A 20793-nucleotide genomic window follows, 5' to 3' on the forward strand; every position below is an offset into this window, starting at 1 on the left:
TCAGTCGGTTAAGCGTCTGCCTTCGGCTCAGGTCATGATCCCAGAGTCCCCAGATCAAGCCCTGCATCTAGCTCTCTACTCAGTGGAGAGTCTACTTCTCCCTCTGCCCCTCCCCCTACTTGTGTTCTCTCTCACTCTCTCTCTCCTCAAATAAATAAATAAAATCTTTAAAAAAAATTTTTTTTTTTAATAGGGATGATTTTCCTACAGACCTAAATAGCCCTGCTATATTACAGCATAGTAATGGTGTTTGTACTCATAGTGCTTAGTGGTTGGTGTTTTCCAAAATGAGCATAGAATTAACTGACCCAAGTTTTTCCACACCACCTTAACTAATGGATCTCTTTGTCTTGATTCCAAGGGTCTTAACTACCTGGATGCACTCACCATATGCTAAATTAATGCCATAAGGGTGGACTAACCCGGTGATGGATTTTTATGTGCAAGGACTAAATTTCTGGAAAATGTTGCAGGTTTTGCCTTTATGTTAAAATTTTAAAGGTCATAATGTTTATTAATACGTGTATATACTCTTAGAATTTCTAGTCTGGCAGCAGATCGAGTCCTATTCTAAAACCATATGATTCTAACTTGTGCTTGTAATTTGTTTTTAGAAAGAGCCAGTTTGTTTGGAGTTATCAATCTCAGAACTTACTCAGTATTCCCTAAAGTGTAGGAGGTTGGCCCGAACTTATACTGACCTCATGACATTACTTAGAAGTTGATCCTTAAAAAGAAAGATAAATCCTAGATACAAGTTTATGTACTTGCCATTCGTTTACTTCATAAAAGTAAGACATAGAAAAATGGTCTGGTTATTTGGGTTTTGGCATGCATAAGAAGTTCTCTGACTTCGTAAGCTCTCTTACGTTGTGTTTCATAGACGAAATCACACAGTTTTCTTCTTTAGGGAGACAGTGTGTGGTCAAGTACAGAGTATATTCCAGGTCACACAGGCAGAGTTCAGATCTCAGCTCCTCCTTCTCTGGTTGTGTGACCTTGAGCAAGTTATTTAACCTCTTTGAGCCTTTGTTTCTTGTGTAAAATGGGAATCACAGTGCCTACTTCACAAGGTTGTTCTGGGGGTTACATGAAATTCATGCGTAAATGAGACTCATTGTGTACGGTGTGTAGTTAGGTATTCTCTACTTCTTCCCTTTCCCTTTCTCTTGAAACAGAAAAATTTGGATTAGAAAATTTTATTTTGGTTCTCAGTTGCCCCTCCTGTGACACTTATGATTTGATATGTGTGTTTATTATTTGAAGATGATAGACTCTGGGAGAGCATTGACTCCAGTTCTAGTCATATCTGCTTGCAAATGCTCAGCTCCAGCTTCTCCAGAATTAGAGGAAAACTCGTGATGGTTGGTTTAACATGTTTCTTCTGACTTCCTTACCTGAATTGTTTTGTTTTGTTTTTAAGTAGGCTTCATGCCCAGCAACGCAGAGCTCGATCTCGTGACCCTGAGATCAAGACCTGAGCTGAGATCACGAGTTGGAGGCTTAACCACCTGAGCCATCCAGGTGCCTCAGTGAATTCTTTTAAATTCTCGATGCAGCCTCCTTCCATTGGTGGAAAGCTCTAGAAGTAGATTTGAAACTTTTTTCCTGTAGGAATTAACACTGGGGCCATGGAGCAGTCAGAGGGGTCAGCTTAGAAATTACCTCATTTCTAGGAAGAGTGATCATTGTCTCTCCTCCAGAGTACATTTGGTAGCCAGATATCTATGAATTTTTCAAGATATTTTCATCCCGTTGATAGAAGTATTTCCTGAAACCAAATCTTTGGTCTCAAGATTCTGTGATTAGTTGTGATTGGTGAATAGCCATTATTATGAAGAGGCCACAGTGGGAGAGGGAAGGTTGGGTCTAGTCTTTTTTTACAGGAAGCAAACTAAATGTCAGGAATTGTGTGTAGATGCAGTTGAGAAGCCCTTTACTGTCAAGTACTGTCGTCTCTTAGCTTCAGTCCTGTTTCCATGGCAACCACAGGGTCGCGGGTGCCTGGCTGAATGGTTTTACAGGAAGCTGAAAAACACTGCTATTCTAAGTAGCTTTCTTTTTACTGTACAAAGGGATCCTTCCCTTACTGTAGGCCAGCCAGGATTTACTGGGAACAAAGCAGGCCATTTATGCTAATTGTATTCTGGGTAGAGGGTGAAGAAATGGGGAGACCCCCAGCCCCTACTTACTGACCTGTGAATTTGTTTTTCTGGTGGTTGTTCCTAGCATTTTGGAAGAACCAAATAGCTTACCTTTTCTTTATTTCATGTATGGGTTTTCCTGTTTGTGTTAAGCAGAGTTTATATTCTAAGGGTAAAACTGTGTGTCTGGGATAATAGTTATGGTGAAGTCAACTTGCTGAATTTATAGCTTTCAAGTATCAAAGTGCCCCATTCTAGCAATAGAAACAAATAATGGCTCACAGTTATTAGGCTTATCCTTTATTGTATGTTAAAATTGTCTTTTGGATTTTCTTTATATCTTAAAATATTTGTATTTACATTTGTTTACATGGTAGAAAAATTATGTATGGTAGAATAGTCTTTGAGGGTTCAAAATTAAATGCAGTTCCTTTTTGGCAATTTATGACTTGTGTCCATTTCTTAGGAAAAGAAATCTAGGGTATAAATGCAGTTCCATTAAAAGCTGGTATAATAATATTAGTTTCAAATATAAGCCACTTACTGGACTAATTTTCTGAGCTCCTTCAAATCTTCTTTAGAAGTAAGTTGGAAAAAAAATTTTGTTGTTCTTTACTCTTCGCTAGAAACAGCCTTTTAAAACTGAACTCTGATAATGAAAGCCTTTAATTTCAACAGTTGTGGACTTTTGTTCCTAGTCTCTGTTTCTTTCATACACACAGTTAGAATTAAGGAAAATCCATAAAAAATTCCAATTTGTGTTTTATACTCCTGATACCCATCATCTTGACGCTGGCAGCCAGGTCTGAGGACCCAGAGGGGATGGCACAGGACCAGCCAAGAGGGTCCCCGTCTGCACACAGGGTAGAAATCAAACACAAGCCAGCAGGAGGTGAAAGCAGTTTATTGAAGATGTAGAGAGAGTGCAGGTAAAGACAGAGCATCTGGGAGCATCAGAAAGGAAAGGGGGAATCTTTGCTTGGGGTCTTGGGGGTTTTTATTGAGGATTGTGGCCTGGTATATGTGTCCTCTTAGGCATCCAGGAACTGGTTACAACAAAGATAAGGACCCAGGTGTTATTCTTTGGAGCCAAGGGTTCTTGGGGTTGAGATAGCGCCCGTGGTCTGGAATGTGCGTTTGATGGCTTCTTAGTCATTCCTTAGATGTTATCTATTCTGGAAGACCCCAAAGAAATCATTAACTCATTGTCCCTTACAAGGAGGACGTACATTGAGGCATGTGTAGGGCAGGGGTGCAGGTCCTAGCAAAAGTAGAAGCAGGAAAGGGAGCAAAAAGCAGATTTTCATGGAGTCCTTCAGTTTCCCCATCTATGTACCATTTCTTCTATAAAGTGTGGTTCTTGTTATGCAAGATAAACATTTCAGGAAAGCCGAGATTTTGACCCTGACTGTATTTAAATAAGTTAATCCCAGATTAAACTAGTCCTTTACTGAGATCCAATGATGTTTCTTTTGCATTTTTATTAGGTCTTGGAAATTTTCAACAAAATAGTTTTGGAAAGTATCTCAAGAGACCCTTATTTAATACATCCTCAAGTCTGACTAGCACTAAATGGGAGCTTTAATAGAAATTGCTTTGCCTAGACATACTCTACCAAATGGTTGTAGTAGTAGATTTCGTAAGTAGTTTTTCTGAGGTAACCCTGAAATAATGATGAAAGGCATTTAATTCCTGAAAGAGCTTACATGATCTAAAATGAGTTTTTAGAAAGTTATTTTAAGGGGTCTAAAGCCAAAATGTGATCAAGTATTTGCTGATATTGGGGGAGGTCATCAAGACGTGACTGCTGGTTGACCCATGAGCAGGATGTGGGTGGTCAGAGGCTCCCTTACCCCCACCCCATCCATGGAATGTGGGTTCTGCTTGCCTTCCCCACTCCCAGAGGCTGCTCCAAAAACATAGCCTTGAGATAATGATGTGTGTTAAGAACATCTGCATGGTATATGTGACTGAGTCTAGTTAAAACCTCTATGTGAACTTTTAAGATTTGGTGGCAAGTGCAGGGATCTACTTGTCTTGCTGCCACCCAAGACAAGCCTCATATATAAGTTCCCTTTGCTTGTTAAAACTGCCACCTACCAACCTGGAGTTGCCTGCCTCTTCCTTTGGTTTCTCCCTGCCCATGGAGTAAGGGGCCAGTTTCAGATTTCACCCAGGAAGATCTCGAGAAAGTTTTGAACCAACAGCTGCATATTTGGATTTGACTGTTGTGTTCAGAGAGTTTATAGGTTATCTTGGCATAGAAAACCAATATCATAAATCTGGGAACAAGGAGTACCTTGCATGATAATGAGTTGATAGGAATTCATTGAAGAAGTGTGAAGTGGAGCCTCGGGAGAAGGGCTATTTGGAGGAAGTGGGACTCAAAGCATTTCATTAATTCAACAGAAATTTATTGAACAAACCCTTTATGTTAGATGTTATGTACTGTGCTGGAATTATAGTAATGAACAGGACAGTGTCCCTAAATGTATGGAGCTCACAGTCTGGTGAGAGGTCCAGACACAAAACCAAGCAATTACCTCAATGATAATGGCTATGTTGGGGGAATTACAGATTATTAAGGGAACACCTGGATTTGGAAGGGGCAACAAGATTTCATTGAAGATTTCTTTGAGGACTTCTTTGAGGACACATGAGGCTGACACAGAAAGAAATCCCCGTGGACATTGCTATTTACCCACTTAAAATAGAGTTCCTTTTTTATGCACTTAACTTTTAGAAACAGTCTCCAAAAATATAAAAAGCCTTTCTTAGAAACTAAAATATTTAGGTTTTAGAATTTTATAGTAAGAAGAGATCTTAGAAAAATCCAAACTGTTTTACCACCAACTCCTTTGTAACTCTGGAAAGGACAAGAAATGCAAGATTTCCCAAGTGGGCCAATGGGTCAGGAAATAGAGACCTCCTCTGGTTCAGAATGTGAGTGTCCAGGGAAGAGTATATCTCTGTGTCCTCTACCTTTTTTCTTTTGAGGAAAAGTTTTATTCTCCTAATACATGCATGATATCTTTGTCAGACCTGAAGCCTTTGTATCTGTTTCTATATCCCTTAAGGTTGGGGGGGGGGGTGGTGGATAAAAGTGGTTGTGGCTGTTAAGTAATCTATTAATCTGTGTAATCTATTAAGAACTAGCACTAAAATTACGGCTGCCACCTAGTCACCCCAACCTAATTAATCTGTCTCCTGAAGGATAGGAAAAATTACTGTTTTTAAATGGCCCGCATTCCTTTGGAAAGCTTAGATATGCTCCCATTGATACATTATTTCTTAGTTGGATGTTTCCCCATTAAATCCTACTGATTGCTTTAATTTTGTACCTTAGCAGAAATATTACTTCCCCCTTGTTTATGTAGCTCCTTTCATGAGCCACATAATATCCATTATTCCTGAAGAGCTTCTTGCATTGAAGAATTTAGAAGCAGATAGTAAGAGGTCTTTTAAACTGATACACTTTTCTCACCCTTGTTAAGAAGGACTTTCAAAGGTTTATGAAAAAAAAAAAAGAAGGATTTCAAATGTTATTCATGGTATTGATATGTTCTTTTCTGAGTCAGATTTAGTGACATGGCCCATAACTCAATGTTAAATCCCAGTTTTTAAAATTTATGATAAAAGGAAGAAGACCACCACAGTTAAAGAACAAGAACTATGTTAAAAAACAGAAAAGTTAGAATTATGTAAGTAATCAAATATATGAAATATTCTAAAGGTATTGGATATTTTATTTTATGGGATGCTCCTTTGTACTTCTTTATTCCTATAACTGTCTGGGTGTTCTTCTGTTATAGTATTCTCTTAATGTAACATTTTGCACTGTAACTGTTACTTTTCTTATCCATCTACCTACCTGTGTACTTTGTGGCTTTAGTTTATGCCTGGCATATCGTAGGCACTTGGGTAATGTTAAAAGAATGTACAGTAATAAATTAATGTGACTCCCATTGGTGAAAAGTAGTTATTGTAGCTTACATCAGACCCTGGCATTTTTATCAGATACTTCACTTTGAAATATATTGGCTGAGTTTGGGACACTACCAGGAACAATTAAATATGTAGTCCATACGTTGTAAAATATAAGCATGGGCAAATAATGACTATTATATGGAGGCCTAGTATTGCACAGATACTTAGCATAAAATTGGAACAGTACACTTACAATTCTCTGGTTATCTGCATTATCTAAAAATGTTGATGTTTATGTGTATAGCTTACATATATAGATATAAACTGGTGCTTTGCTATATTAGATTTAAGTCAAATCCCTTTTTTCTCTTTTATAATTATTCCAAGATGCTGTTGGTAGAAACTATTTTTAAATATACACATATAAACATATTTATATGTATTTTACAAGTATATGTATACATGTGTATTTATATGTATATTACATGAATCACATTTCTGTATATAATTTCTGGGAGTTTAAGATATCTTAATTAAAAAAAAAGATATCTTAATTTTTTTGTCTGTAATTTTCTACACGCCAAGACCATGAAAGAAAGGAATGTTTTCAAGTTGTCAGTGGTATTTTCTGGGAAAATATCTGATTTATTGAACTTGTAGGAAAGCATGTACTTATTTTATTTATACTTACAGGAAAGATTATCCATTAAGTTAAATCAAAAAAGTATTTGAGGCTATGAATTAATGAAAATGAAGAAATAACAGCTGCTTTCACATGTGATCACATTTAGTCTTTAAAGATAAAACTGGTATCTTGCCCAAGCTTTCTATATGTAAAAAAAGAGGCACAGACTCAGCAGTGTAGTGCTCTGCTCCAGACAAAAGCTTATGCTCTGCAAATGCTTCATGGGATGACACTTGTATTTTATTTTTATTTTTTATTTTTTATTAATCTGTATACCCAGCGTGGGTCTTGAACTCACAACGCTGAGATCAAGAGTGTCATGCTCTACCAAGTGAGCCAGCCAAGCTCCCCGATACGTGTATCTTAGATAACACCGTAAGTTGAGTTTCCTGTACAACGAAAGTGAAAACAGAACTGAAACCTGCTCATCCCCCTTCTGCAGATATTATTTCAGTTTACCTTTAATCATATTCATCAACTTGCTTCTCTGCTGGTGTTCTGTTTCTAGTGCATTTTAACTTTATGGTTTAGTAGAACATAATAGTGACAGTCCAAACAGTGAAAAATGTGAACGGACTTGTATTTTAAATCAGCAACAGTAGAGGGAGAGAGTATTCCCATTCATTCCTTAATTACTCATTATCAGTACAGTCTAGTTTTTTGTATCATCTGTGTTCATATCGATTTTCCTCTCTTGACTAGTCAGATGCATCCCCACGACACAGTAACAATGTCAGCTTAAAAGGTTTTGATTTTTCTAAAACAATATATGGACTGGATAACTTTCATTTTAGAACCAAGAATTTCTGTCACATGCAGACCGTGGGATCCTGAGTCAACCTTAAATGCTGCTTGTGGGGACATCATTGTTTCCCCCTCAGGACAGGGCACCAGATTACTGGGGTGTGATGGGGAGGTGCAGGCAGAGGGCTTAGGGTGAGGACCTGGATTGGGGAGGTGGGGCTCCTCTTTTGGTTAGAGACACTACACTGTAGAGTTTCTATAAATAAGACCCTTTGCTGGGGACACAGCAGTGATCAAGTCAGACAGGTTCCTCCTAATCTCTCTGTTGCTGATTCAGTGGCCACTTCTCAATCTTCATCTTACTTAGCCTGTTGGTAACATTGACAGGTAAGCACTCTCTCCTCCCACTTCCTTGAAACACCTTCCTAACTTGGTTTCCAGTGTGCTACAAACACTTGTTTTTCTTCCTCCCATACTGGTTGCTCCTTCTCAATCTTTTTTGCTTGTTTTGCTTCTTCTGCTTCACCTTGTAGTGTTACTGTGCTTCAGAACTCAGGCTTTAGATCTTTTCCTTATGTTCATTCATTGCCACAATTGATCTCAAGATTTTAAATACCATCCATATGCTAGTGAGTCCCAAATTTATATCTCCAGCCCAGATCTCGCCCATGACATTCAGATTTGTGTATGTCCAACTTTCCATCCAACACCTCCACCTGGATATTTAATAGGCATTTCACAGTTAATGTTCCAAATCTGAATTCATGAGCACCCTTTCTACACTAAACTTGTCCATTATCTTGTATTCTCCCTTGCAGAGTTAATGACAGCCCTATCTTCTTAGTGGCTCAAAGCAAAAACCCTGAGCCATCATATTCTTCTCTCTTCTTTCATATCCCCATATCCAAGGGGGGGTGTAGCCCCCTCTCACTACCTCTAGTCCCAACACCTTTGCACAAGCCACTCTAATCTCTGGCCTGATGTAGCAATAGCCTTTAATGCTTTCTACCCTTGCCCTTTTGTTACAGTCTAGTCTGAGCACAGTGTGCTCCTGTTAAAAGGGAAGTCGCATTGTGACAGTCTTCTGCTCTGAAGTCTCTAATGGTTTTCTATCTCAGAGTAAAGCCAAAGTCCTTACCAGTGGCTGACAGGGCCCTACGTCATCTGCTCTCCCTCCCCTTACTTCTCTGATCCATTCTTCCCCCCCTTTTACTGTATTCCAGGACTGTTTCTTGTGAACATGCCAAGCCTGATCTCTTCACAGAGTTTTCCCATATTCTGTGCTCTCTGCCTAGAACGCTTTCCCCACACGCTTGTTCCTTGCTCTCTTCTAATATTTTGTTCAAATGTCACCTTTGCGTGAGGCCTTCCCTGACCACCCTATTTAGTATTGTAGCACCCATCCCACACATTCACTGTTCTCATCTCTGCTCTTTCTCCATAGCACTTACCACCTTTTTATATTGCATTAATTTACTTACACATTTTTATTGTGCTTCTTTTCACACTTGCTCCATGAGGGTAGGATTGTTTTATTTCTTTACTGATGTTTCTATAGCACCTAGAATGGTGTCTAGCACATAGTAAATGCTCAGTACAAATTTGTTGAATGAAAGGAGACAAGAGTTGTTTAATGTTATGTGAGGTATGTCTGCGTCCCAAGTCAAAATACATGTTGGTTTATTTTTTTATATTTTTTTAAAGATTTTATTTATTTGACAGAGAGAGACACAGCGAGAGAGGGAACACAAGCAGGGGGAGTGGGAGAGGGAGAAGCAGGCTTCCCGCTGAGCAGGGAGCCTGATGCGGGGCTTGATCCCAGGACTCTGGGATCATGACCTGAGCTGAAGGCAGACGCTTAACCAACTGAGCCACCCAGGTGCCCCAAAATATACATGTTGGTTTAAATCGGTTGTGTCACTTATTCATTTTATACCTGCCATTCCTTGAGAGTAGTATTTGAGGCAAATCTGCACCTATTTGATAGTTATATAATTTGGTTAACTATTTGACCAAATGTGTATTCATTGGCTAGAACCTGAGTCAAAGGGAGGCAAACATCTTATGGAAACCATGTTTGGAAAGCCAAACTTATATTGATAGGTGAAATCATTAAAAGATTGATTAGGAAGATCTAAATTGAACTGCTGTGGAGAAAAAAAAACCCTTTTGATCTATTATAGTCCCTAGACTTGTTAAGTACTTTTATTCCATATAATAAGCAACTTAATTGTCTACTTTGGCATTTATTGTAGTCAACTTTCAACAAATTTAGTACCAGATGAAATATTTCCTTGTCACAAAATCAATTGCTCAAATCCTTCTAAGTATTAGAGCAGTGATTTTTAAAAACCTTATAATTATTATTAGGAAAAGAGTACTTTAAAAAGAAATCACATAGCCAATTGAAAAACAGGTAGAAGTGGAATCTACCTCCGTCCAAAGTTCAGGAGAATAGTTCTTACGATCACTGGCAGGAATGGATGAATGTGCTCACTGCAGTGGATCTGGTTTCTGTGGAATCTGAAACCAATACAGTGTGTGTGTTGGTGGGTTGGGGAGAGGGGTTGAAAAAAGAATATGAAATTAAAACTATCCATTTAGGTACAGGGCTTTGGAAGGGCCCTGAAGCTTCGTCTGATCTTAATGATGATGTTGGTGATGGAGATGAGTGTTAACACATTGAGCCTTGAGATGCCCAGCACTGTTCCAAGCACGTTTCATGCATTATTCCCCCAAACAACCAGAGGTACAGAGAAGTCATGCCCAGGGTGGTACAGCTGGGAAGGGGGAGAGTGAGGAAGGGTAGAAATGAAGAAATTAGACTGAGAACAGAGACCTCCATCAGCCTCAGTCCTGCCACCCATTAATTGGGGAAACATGGAAAACAGCACTTCATCTGGGTGTGTATCCTCAACTCTACTTGTGAAACAGAAATATTGATGCCAGCTATGAACTCCTCATTCTGTTGTGCTGAGGTCAGGGAAGGTGTATGGAAGTGCTTTGTGTAGAGTGCTTGGAAATGTAGCGTGTTATTAAATTGCTTTTCATTCCAGCACAATATTATAGGTGAGGCTTGCAAATATGAATTCCGCTGACTTTTTCTTTCACTTCTAACGTTTCTAATTTATCTCTTAGGCGTGATTTTTTTTTTTTCTTTTTAGGTTACTTGTCTGCAAGACTTTTTTGGTGATGATGATGTTTTTATTGCTTGTGGACCTGAAAAATTCCGTTATGCCCAAGATGACTTCGTCCTGGATCACAGTGGTAAGGCCATTCTTTGACCGTCCTGGTAACCCTGAAACAGAGTCTCGGGGTTTAATCAGTTGGCCCATGCTAAGTGGTCTGGCATGTTGAAGAAAGATGACATTGGCGGTACTCTTTTTGAACTAATGAAAGTAGAGAATAAAATGAAAGCATTTGCTTAGTTGTTAAAAACAAAAAACTTAGTTCAAGTAGTTTTCATTTTGTAGACTAAAACAAGTTGTCTTTTTACTGCATTGTTTTGCCTCTGATAGGGATTTCCTTCCCCGTTTCAGAACAGTGGCTGGCTGTGCCACCTTAAATAGACAGATTGTATTGAATCTGAAATGGTTAGTTGTACATTTTCTGTGTACATAATGAGGTATGTAAAAGGATCATAACTAAATTGTTAATCGTGGTTGTCTTAGCTTTCTTTTTACCTCATCGTTTGCAACTTTAAAAAAAATGCATTGTTTGTATATGCAGAAAAAAAATAAAGCTATTTTCATTAATAGAATAAGAAAACCCCTTTCTCCAGTGTATGGAGTTTTCAACTTCCATGTATGGCGTTTTCAACTTTTTAGCAATAACCCCAGTGATTTCAGGTGTTATTGATTCTGGGAAAATTGCTTTACCCTTTCGTCTTGAATTAATTTAAACCTATTACAGTAATAGTGATTATTTTAGCTGATAGTAAAGTCAACTTCCTCTTTAAATGGGGTAAAATCATACAGACATAACATTTCACTTAGGAGAGTGATGTAAAAGATAAAGTCTCACTCTTTAATTTCATGAGTGAGGAAAGTTGGCCTTTCAAAAATTAGACCGATGGTAGACCCTTTCCAGTTGTAGTGATTCTGACCATCCAGAATTAGAGAAACATGTCAGTAAATACTGTGATCCATAAACTTCTTAAAATTCAAGATGAGACATTTTGTGGTACCAAACTTCCTTGGGCAATTCTTTCCTGTTACACTATGTCGGTTACCTTGGGGATAATTTATCTGCTTTGTGCTTGGGGCTCATTTATCTATACTTTTTGTTTCATTTTCTCACTGCCGCCAAATTTCATTGAGGGTTTCTGTTCTGTTTTGTATTCTGATGGACTGGCCCTGCTTTAAACTGGTAATACCATTGGAAAGAAGCGCAGAGAATGTCCTTTTGTATTACGTGTGCTAATGCTCTCCCCTGTTCCCATGGATGATTAAGGTTGACTGAAACGTGCGTTTGCATTATCATCTGTAATTTATATCTTTCTTGATTTTAGCTTAATCTCATTTCATATTATTTCTTTGATGTCAATCAGTATTAGTAAATTTGGAAGTTGAGACACTGAAACACAATGATATCTTCTAGGTTATAAAGTTAATTTGGGTTAACAACAACAAAATATTTATTGAGTACACACTATGTATATACCAGGCATTGTACTCCATGCTTTATGTGTATGTTGTAAACTTACCTAAGCTAGTTTTATCATTCATAGTTTTTGTTGTTAGCTATCGATGGGCTCCCAATAGTGAAAGGTGGGTGTAAGCTACTGATTTCTTCCCTCTTCTGCAAACTGGGGATAACTGGCATTTTCGTAAGATTTTACGTCAATATATATAAAGCAGTTACAAGGGTACCTGTTGTATGTGCTTTGGCTCTTGTTATTGTAAACGTCATTATTATACCACCACCAGCAGGTCATAAAATCAAACCTAATTCTGCCACTGTTACATTTATTTGGAGGAAAAATTGTGTATTTTTTTTTTTTTTTAAGATTTTATTTATTTATTTGACAGAGAGAGAGACACAGCGAGAGAGGGAACACAAGCAGGGGGAGTGGGAGAGGGAGAAGCAGGCTTCCCACCAAGCAGGGAGCCCGATGTGGGGCTCGATCCCAGGACCCTGAGATCATGACCTGAGCCGAAGGCAGACGCTTAATGGCTGAGCCACCCAGGCGCCCCTGTGTATTTTTTTTAACCAGTTATTTAACTTGTATTTAATCTTAAAGTCCTAACTTCAAATCCTTTTAGGATTTTGATAAGACATTAAAATGCTAAACGCAGTCTTAGCCCAGTAACAGAATCCTCCTTCAAGAACTGGCTTCAGGACTGGCCAAGCGTCCTAAAACTAGGGTGTAGAAGCTCTAGTTATTGGTTCTCTAGATTTACACTTGTGCTTATGAAAGAGTGGCACTCCCTTTAAGATGTTTCTGACTAACACACACACCACTCCTTTCAACAACAGAATGCTGTTTAACATCCACAATGCTAATTAACCTAACTGAAGTTGCTCCAGCCCCTTCTGAGTGAGGTTTAGATTAGGGTCTTTCAAATGCTAACTAGCCTCCCCTGGTGTGTATTTTCCTGATTACTGGACTTCACATGTTAATTTATTGCCCCTGAGGTATAGATTAAAACCAACCCACATTGTAACCTTACCACGTAAATTGAAGCATTTTAACGTAAATGACAGACAATATGCTATCTAATTTAAGACTTATAACAAGCCTACGAAGCAGATTTTATTCCTATCCCAATTTCATAGGGGAAATAACTGAGGCTTAGAACCTAACCGAGGTCCCCCAGTTAGCAAAATCAAATTCATGATTCATGCAAAATCTGCATGACTCCAAAATCCGTGTTCTTAATTATTCAAATTAGCAGTGATTATTTTAGCTGTAATTAGTTCTGGTCCTCTAAATGCTGTTTAACTTGGTGATTTGTGGAAAAACCAAAGTTATTGTTGAAAGCTAGTTTCCTCATTTTTTGATGCTCCATACTTAGGGAAGGTGGAAAATAAGACAGTAGGGAGTCCCATACCCTTTCAAAATAAAATTATCAGAGAATTTGGAGAGAATAAAACTGTAGCCTTTTGCTACTGACTAAAAAAGGAAGATGCCCATGTTTAGATTAGGCTTTATGGTTGTGATCAAGTTAGGACATTGGAATTTCTGTATCCAGTAAGAACTCCACTGAAAACAATGACGTGGTCTACAAGATGCCTAGCCTGACTAAAGATAACCTCAGGTGTACTTTTGGGACAGTTGCTTTGTCTATTAAAGTTGTTTTACAGTAATGGGAAAATGATCAGGTAATCGTTCTCTGGCAGTAAACCACATTCACGTGTGATCTTTCCTTGGTTAGTATTTAAACCAGATTTAGTTAATGCACTTTACTTCCTTTCTAGAATGTCGTGTCTTGAAGTCATCTTATTCTCGCTCCTCAGCTGTTAAGTATTCTGGATCTAAAAGTCCTGGGCCCTCCCGACGCAGCAAATCACCAGCTTCAGGTAGTTAGTCATTCTTTAGTTTCTTTAATTATTATGAACTGGTAGTCTTTCCCATGTTTGCATGCAGCCAGGTTCCAAAATAACATGTAGATGACATGATTTTTAAAACCAAAAATTTAAGTCTGTTGCTCAAAGTTGTCATAAATCTGTTAAGACACTTGTTTGTTTTATTCTCACACATTTTCTCAAGAACAGTCTATATCTAGAATCTTCTGGTATTTACATAGAAGTGTTTCACATTTGGACCACAGCATACTGTATTTTTAGCTTTGTGCTATATGATTGTGGATATTTTTCTTCTCTTATTGGTTTAAAATATACATCTAACACAGAATGCATTTACTTGGTAAGTTTCACTGGCTTTTCCTTCTTCAAGCAATTTAATAGTAGCAATGATTATTATTGGAAATTGGTACTTATTTAAGAGTCAGACTTACCTGTAATTAAGTTTCTTTCAGGTTCTAAACCTGTAGATCTGTCATAATTTTGACTGTTTTTTTCAAAGCTAGAAACACCTATAAATATCTTGATGTATTAATTCTATAAGGTTTGTTTATAGTAATTGTAACTAATTTTGCTGATACCATTTCCCTTTAAGGAAAGGATTGTGAAAAACCATGATTTTACAGGTGGGAAATCTAGAACATGTGAAAGTAGTATCAATTAAAACTGTGTCAAGCACCAGACCCTCTAAAAGATGGAGTTTTTTGGACATTATACTTGTCACTGCTTCTCCTTCAGCACCCACCCTACTTTCCTTCAGTCTGGTTGTTTTGCCCTTTTTCTGTATACGCATTCAGACCTGCTGAATAACTGCTCTCCTTACTGTCTCCTCCTCTTTGTATTCACTGCATGTGCACAGTAAAGAGGGGTGGCCACCACTCCAGTGCCTGCTCTGCGGCCAGATCCCCAGGTGAGCCATGATGAGAATGGCTATGTCGCTCTGCTGGGTTTTTGTTTCTGTCTTTTGCCACATTTCTGTTTCCTTTCGCTCCATTTCCATGAACGTCTCTGGCTTGTACCAGTGTACATCCATGCGCTGTGGAATGCTCCACCGTGTGTAGGATGCCTCAGCGTCCTTTCTTTATTGGAGAACCAGTCGTTGTCAGAAGATGGCCAAGTGCCTCTCTGTGTGTAGTTACAGGACAAAGGGATCGAGGAGCCATACCACCTCAAAGGGTCTACCTTCTTGTTAATTTTGGAAAATATCCCGTTGTCGAAAAAGGTGAACGTTCGTTGGTGATATGAAAATGGCCACAGGGGCAATTAAACTTTTCTGTTCTTACCTTCTTCTCCTTCTGTTCTTACCTTCCCCACCCTACAGCTAATAGACCCAACACTCTTTCTGAAAATATTGACAATATGAATATTTTTAACAGAAGGCATCTCTCTGCTGGGAAGCTTAGTTCAAATCATATTATGCTTTCTGTAAAGTATCTCAGACACTAGGAAAGCTAATATAACACGAGATTGGCATAAATACAATTACCTGAGCTTACCATATGGTAAATGTAGATTTTTGTCAGGTTCTTGGCTTTCGTTTTAGCCAAGGTTTACAGATGTTTATCATATCAGTAAAATAAATAGAAGTAAGGAGAGTGATTCAAAAATCAGGTATTATAATGAATCCAATACATACTCAACTAAAAGCATGTTTCATAGCCGTATTTTTCTTGCAGACCAATATGTTTGTATAAATAAAGATTTATTCAAATCTTTTTAAATTGAATTTGGAATGCTTAGAAATTGATTCAAGAAATCCTAACATTTCAGGACCCCCAATTTTTAACTAAGTCCGTATTTGCACTTGGGATAGTAGAGTAGATCTTAAACTTGTATGTAAAAGTTGTGAGATGTTTAAATCACGTTTCGGAAGGCAAACAGCATCTTTATGAGAGATTAAACCCCAAAGTATGTTCACCACATCCTGCAGTTACAGAAAAGTGAGAGATTTGTATTATTAAAAGCCAAGTACCCACAAGTACAGCTCACTTTCACAGACCTCTAGCTGTGGTATATACCTGTTAACATTTAGAAAATTCTGTGGGACGAACTGGAATCTCAAACAGAACTAGTAACTTTGTAGACAGAACATTGTACTTTTTCGGTCTTGGGATAGAAGTGCACCCTAAGTGCAGTCTTCTGGTTGACTGAATTCCTCAACAGTGTGTAATAAACACATAGAAATTCATCTGGATAACATAAGTAGGTAAATATTACTGTAATTTGAGCCCTAAAAATGCTCACTTTAGGTTTCTAGCTTGTGAATCTTTCAGAGTCCACCAAGAGAAAATATTCAGAACAAACAAACCAAAAAGCCCAAGTTTATTTCTTCCCTTACAGTTGAGGGGAGGTGTGGATAATAGCCTTCTTTTGGGAGAGAAAGTCGGGGTGGTGAAGGAGTGGTACATGATGGAGGTGTGGAATGGTTGTTGTCCACCTGCCAGTTTTTGGCAGCCCTGTGAGGGGAGCATGCCCAATGTGACCCTGTCCTGGGTCCCACTTACCCTTCCTGAGACTCGGGAGAAATGTGCAAAGAAATGAAATTAAGGACTACTCATGAAGGAACTTTTTTTTTTTTAAAGATTTTATTTATTTATTAGAGAGAGAGCGAGAGCAGGAACACAAGCAGGGGGAGTAGGAGAGGGAGAAGCAGGCTTCCCGCGGAGCAGGGAGCCCGATGTGGGACTCGATCCCAGGACCCCGGGATCACGACCCGAGCCGAAGGCAGACACCCAACAACTGAGCCATCCAGGCGCCCCTGAAGGAACATTTTTTAGAATTTTCCAAATGCTCTGGGAAACTTAGAAGCCCAAATGTGACTTGGTATCTCTTTAGGATGAGATTGTTTGGAGGGAAATATGGACATGTAGTTACTGACACCAGTAAAACCCCTAGCAGTGAGTTTTGTCAAGAAACTGTTTAGCAGGGGGTGTGGTTTTAGGGAGTTTTGTCTGCTGTCAAGATCACCATTTGCAGGAATTGATTTTTATCCTTTCGTTCCTTTTCTGTCACTGTTCCAAGGAGCCTCTGCTATTAATGTGGTGTCTGAGTATCTGTGAAAGCTAACAGCACTTACTGAGTAGAGGCTGGTGATGTGCACAGGTTGCTGTATGGAATGAAGAAAAAAAAAGTAAAATTCAGTCTTAACTCACAGCAAATTGACTAGTTCATTGCCCATAATAATCTCTATTTTATGTGAATTCCTGCCACCAATTCCCTTTATTTAAAGAGAATTTTTAAAAGAAACAACATTGAGGGGTGCCTGGGTGGCTCAGTTGTTAAGCGTCTGCCTTCGACTCAGGTCATGACCCCGGGGTCCTGGGATCGAGCCCCGCATCGGGCTCCCTGCCTCTCGGGAAGCCTGCTTCTCCTTCCCCCGCTCCCGCTGCTTGTGTTCCCTCGCTTGCTGTGTCTCTCTCTGTGTCAAATAAATAAATAAAATAAAAAAAAAAGAAACAACATTGAAATTTAACTTAATTGAGAAATGATCAGGACTGTTGAATATTCTAAAAAGTTCCTAATTGCACAGTTCCTCGTGTTGTCCTTGCACTCTAAATATGCACATACATTTGTTAAATTATAGATAATGGATCATTGTTTATGCATGAGTGGTTTTAAATTAGAAAAATTAAAGTTTAGTAAGTTAAAAGTGACTAGAAAATTTTTTCATCCTTACCCAATTTAAAATGAGCAATGCAATAAATAAGCATGACTTCATAGACCCAGATACCTCGGTTTATAGATGATTCATCTAATCACAAATACTTGTTGATCCAAGACTTTTGCCTCCACTCAAGGACTGGTGCTCACTTTTTTGAGTCACCTATTTTGGACTTTTGCCTCTGCATTTTGCTTTTTTATATTTATTTGCTTCATTTAAAATAATAGTTGTCTGCTTCTTCATATTTGAAAGGAAAAGAAAAAGATGGACTTTTCTTTCTATAGAGATGAATGAAAGTTTTCATCTTTGGGCAAAAGCATTGAAGATTAGTGATAAAAAGGGATTGCGAATACTTCTTAGAAAAATAATTACACCAGTCCTAGATGTTAACAACCATCTTTGTGAAATGACAGCAGAAATGAATTCAGGTGATACAATTAGGAATAAGCAGGAGTCATGCTGAAATGTTTGACCAGCATTCTCTAGTATAAAATCTGCAAATTTACCTTCCCTTCTAAACAGCAGTGGTCATACTTTTCCTAGCTATGCTCTAAATTGAGCCTTCAACCTAGGAAGTGTGTGGAAGTTTGGAGGGGCTTCTGTTGAAAAACCATCAGGATTTACTAAATAATGGGAGAAGTTAAACTGTGAAGGCAAGAAAATGGAAGGAATTAAAAATGACTAGATAAAAAGTTGAAGAGTATCTTTTATGGCCTTCAAACAAATAAGCAGATGTTGCAAGAAAAATGACGAGTAATTTTCCCTTTCCATTAAGAATATGCTTAGAAAATGTGTTTGGATTATGGTGGAATTGATTTGGGAGAGCCGTAGAACTTCTTGGGTATTCAGGTTCGTATATACCGTTACTGGAAATTACAGGACAGCCTTCATAGTAAAGTATTACAAACATACCAGCCATTTCATTTCTCTGCCCTTCCTGGCAGCCAGGATATATGGACAAGTTCCCATTCACATCTCTAATTCCATAATGTTTTATATATTTGTTTATGTCACTGTTGGAAAACTATTACTGATAACAATTCTAGTTTCACTCCTTATTTGTCTGATACTTTGTAATGCAATAAAACACATTATTTTTGCTTTTCGCTGATTTGCCATCTGCTTTGAGCTTTAAATGAATTCAAGCTTCGTTGGAGCTATGTTGTGCATGTGCTTAGTGTTTTTGCACAATCTGGTTATTTGGGTTTTTAATGACCTGTGTCTCCTCTGTTGTCTCATGGTCAGTTAACGGAACTCCCAGCAGCCAGCTGTCTACTCCTAAATCAACGAAATCCTCTAGCTCTTCTCCAACTAGCCCAGGAAGTTTCAGAGGATTAAAGGTATGAAATAGGATGTATGGTGTGTTTGTGTGATTTTGTTGTTTTGAATTGCATAGTTTGGTAGTTTAATTTGTTCAGGGGCTTGGGTGCAATAACAAATCAAAAAGGAAAGAGTTTAGGATTTGGAGCTGGGAAGACCTGCCTTTGAATCCTGTGTCCTTTTTATCTTGTAATTTGGGTCAACTCACTTACCTCTTCTGAGCTCAAGTGTTCCTATCTCTAAAATGGGAATGTAAGGTTGTGGTTAGGGTTGAACATATTGGGGTAAAGTATAATAAGTAGTAGTTTTCCCGTTATTATCAAAATGATTTGCAATGGGAAAGCCTTGGAGAATGCTATACTTCTTTCACAAATCTCATTTTGAATCATTATTTTAATATTGCTAACCTAATTCGACTTTGCGAAAGTTTAAAATAGGTTGAAATACTAGTAAGGTACTTATGTGCATATGTAGTAACCCAAGAAGATATGTTCATTTTGGTGAGAAGTTAGAAATAAATCTTAGGTTTTGACTGTGATATCCTAAAATTATAAATGGTAACTTAACATGATCAGCAGTTGGTTTAATAAACATTTTTTTGGTTTAATAGACATTGTGTCTAATAGGGAGAAAAATGGATGAAACCAAATTTTGCAAAAATTTCAGCAACATTAATTTCATCTAGTAGCTTTCAATAATTTAAATTTATAAGAGAAAATTTGCCTGGTAAAATAGCGGTAAATGAGGTTAAAAACTGAGTTTTCGGGGCACTTGGGTGGCTGGGATCAAGCCCCGCATCGGGCTCCCTGCTCTGCGGGAAGCCTGTTTCTCCCTCTCCCACTCTCCCTGCTTGTGTTCCCTCTCTCACTGTGTCTCTCTCTGTCAATAAATAAATAAAACTCTTAAAAAAAAATTGAAAGTTTTCCTTTTGTAGAAACAATGAAATTATTTACATGGTAATGTACTCTAAGAATACTGAAGTATACATAGTGCTGTGTATGCATGCGTAAATTAACTTATTCTCATGGTATTTTGGTGACATTGGAAATGTCTTCATTAGGAATACATTCCCCCAAAGTTGGTTGCTTAAACACTTCAGATATTGTCTGAGTGGTTTTCTTTACTTTAAGGATGTTGAAAAACCTTTTTCATTAGTACAATGGATTGTAAGAACCCCACCACCCCTGGGTGAGTGAGGAATGAGAACCTGTAGAGCAGTGAGGACAGTGGGCCTTCCACTTCTCCAAGGGCTCATTCTCCACCTGACTCTAAGGTTTGGCTGTCCTGCCCTGAGAAGGTTGTGTGATCATTCAAGGTGAACTTGCATGATTCTCATGTAAGTGACAGAGATCAAAAAGAGAAATTCCTTCCTGAAAAGGACAGCTTGTTTTTGTGCCTGCTTGACTGAGGCGGGTAGTAAGTATGAGAGTAGGGAGTATATAGCTCTCACCTATCTCCAAGTGCTAGGATCTCCTTTATCAAAAGAACCAGGCATTTTGAGGTGCGAAACTGCCTTAGGTCAGTTTATAATATGATTTCAGTGGAATTCTAAACTGTTAATAACAAAAAAGTTATATATAAATTAAAAATCACTAAGCAGCAAAGTATTTTCAGCTTCCCCCCAATTTATTGTACCCCAAATAGATAGGAGATGCACTATTTTTAATTTGAGTAACTTTCAAGAGAACTAAAGTAAAAATAATTCAAGTTCATTCACTTCTTTTCTAATTTCAGTCCTGTGTTAAAAGCAAGTGGCTCCTAGTGCTGGTAACTTTTAACCTTAGGGC

General features: G+C 38.2%; 1 protein-coding gene across 8 annotated transcripts in view; it reads left to right on the plus strand.

Moving 5' to 3' along the window:
• DCLK2 (doublecortin like kinase 2) overlaps nt 1–20793 on the plus strand; it is a 148477-nt gene that overhangs the window by 75826 nt on the left and 51858 nt on the right. For 5 of the 8 annotated variants that reach the window (XR_013446514.1, XM_078069302.1, XM_078069298.1 and 2 more), the window contains exons 3-6: nt 10665–10767; nt 13921–14022; nt 14885–14935; nt 18932–19026. Coding sequence is in view for 6 of the 8 variants with exons in the window: in XM_078069302.1 (XP_077925428.1) it covers nt 10665–10767; nt 13921–14022; nt 14885–14935; nt 18932–19026 (351 nt within the window). In the remaining 2 variants the exon portion in view is untranslated. The remainder of the gene's footprint in view (nt 1–10664; nt 10768–13920; nt 14023–14884; nt 14936–18931; nt 19027–20793) is intronic. The other 3 variants (XR_013446515.1, XM_078069300.1, XM_078069301.1) reach the window with 1 other exon arrangement.

The sequence above is a fragment of the Halichoerus grypus genome, chromosome 3 (genome assembly GCF_964656455.1).
Source record: "Halichoerus grypus chromosome 3, mHalGry1.hap1.1, whole genome shotgun sequence".
Taxonomy (NCBI): Eukaryota; Metazoa; Chordata; class Mammalia; order Carnivora; family Phocidae; genus Halichoerus; species Halichoerus grypus.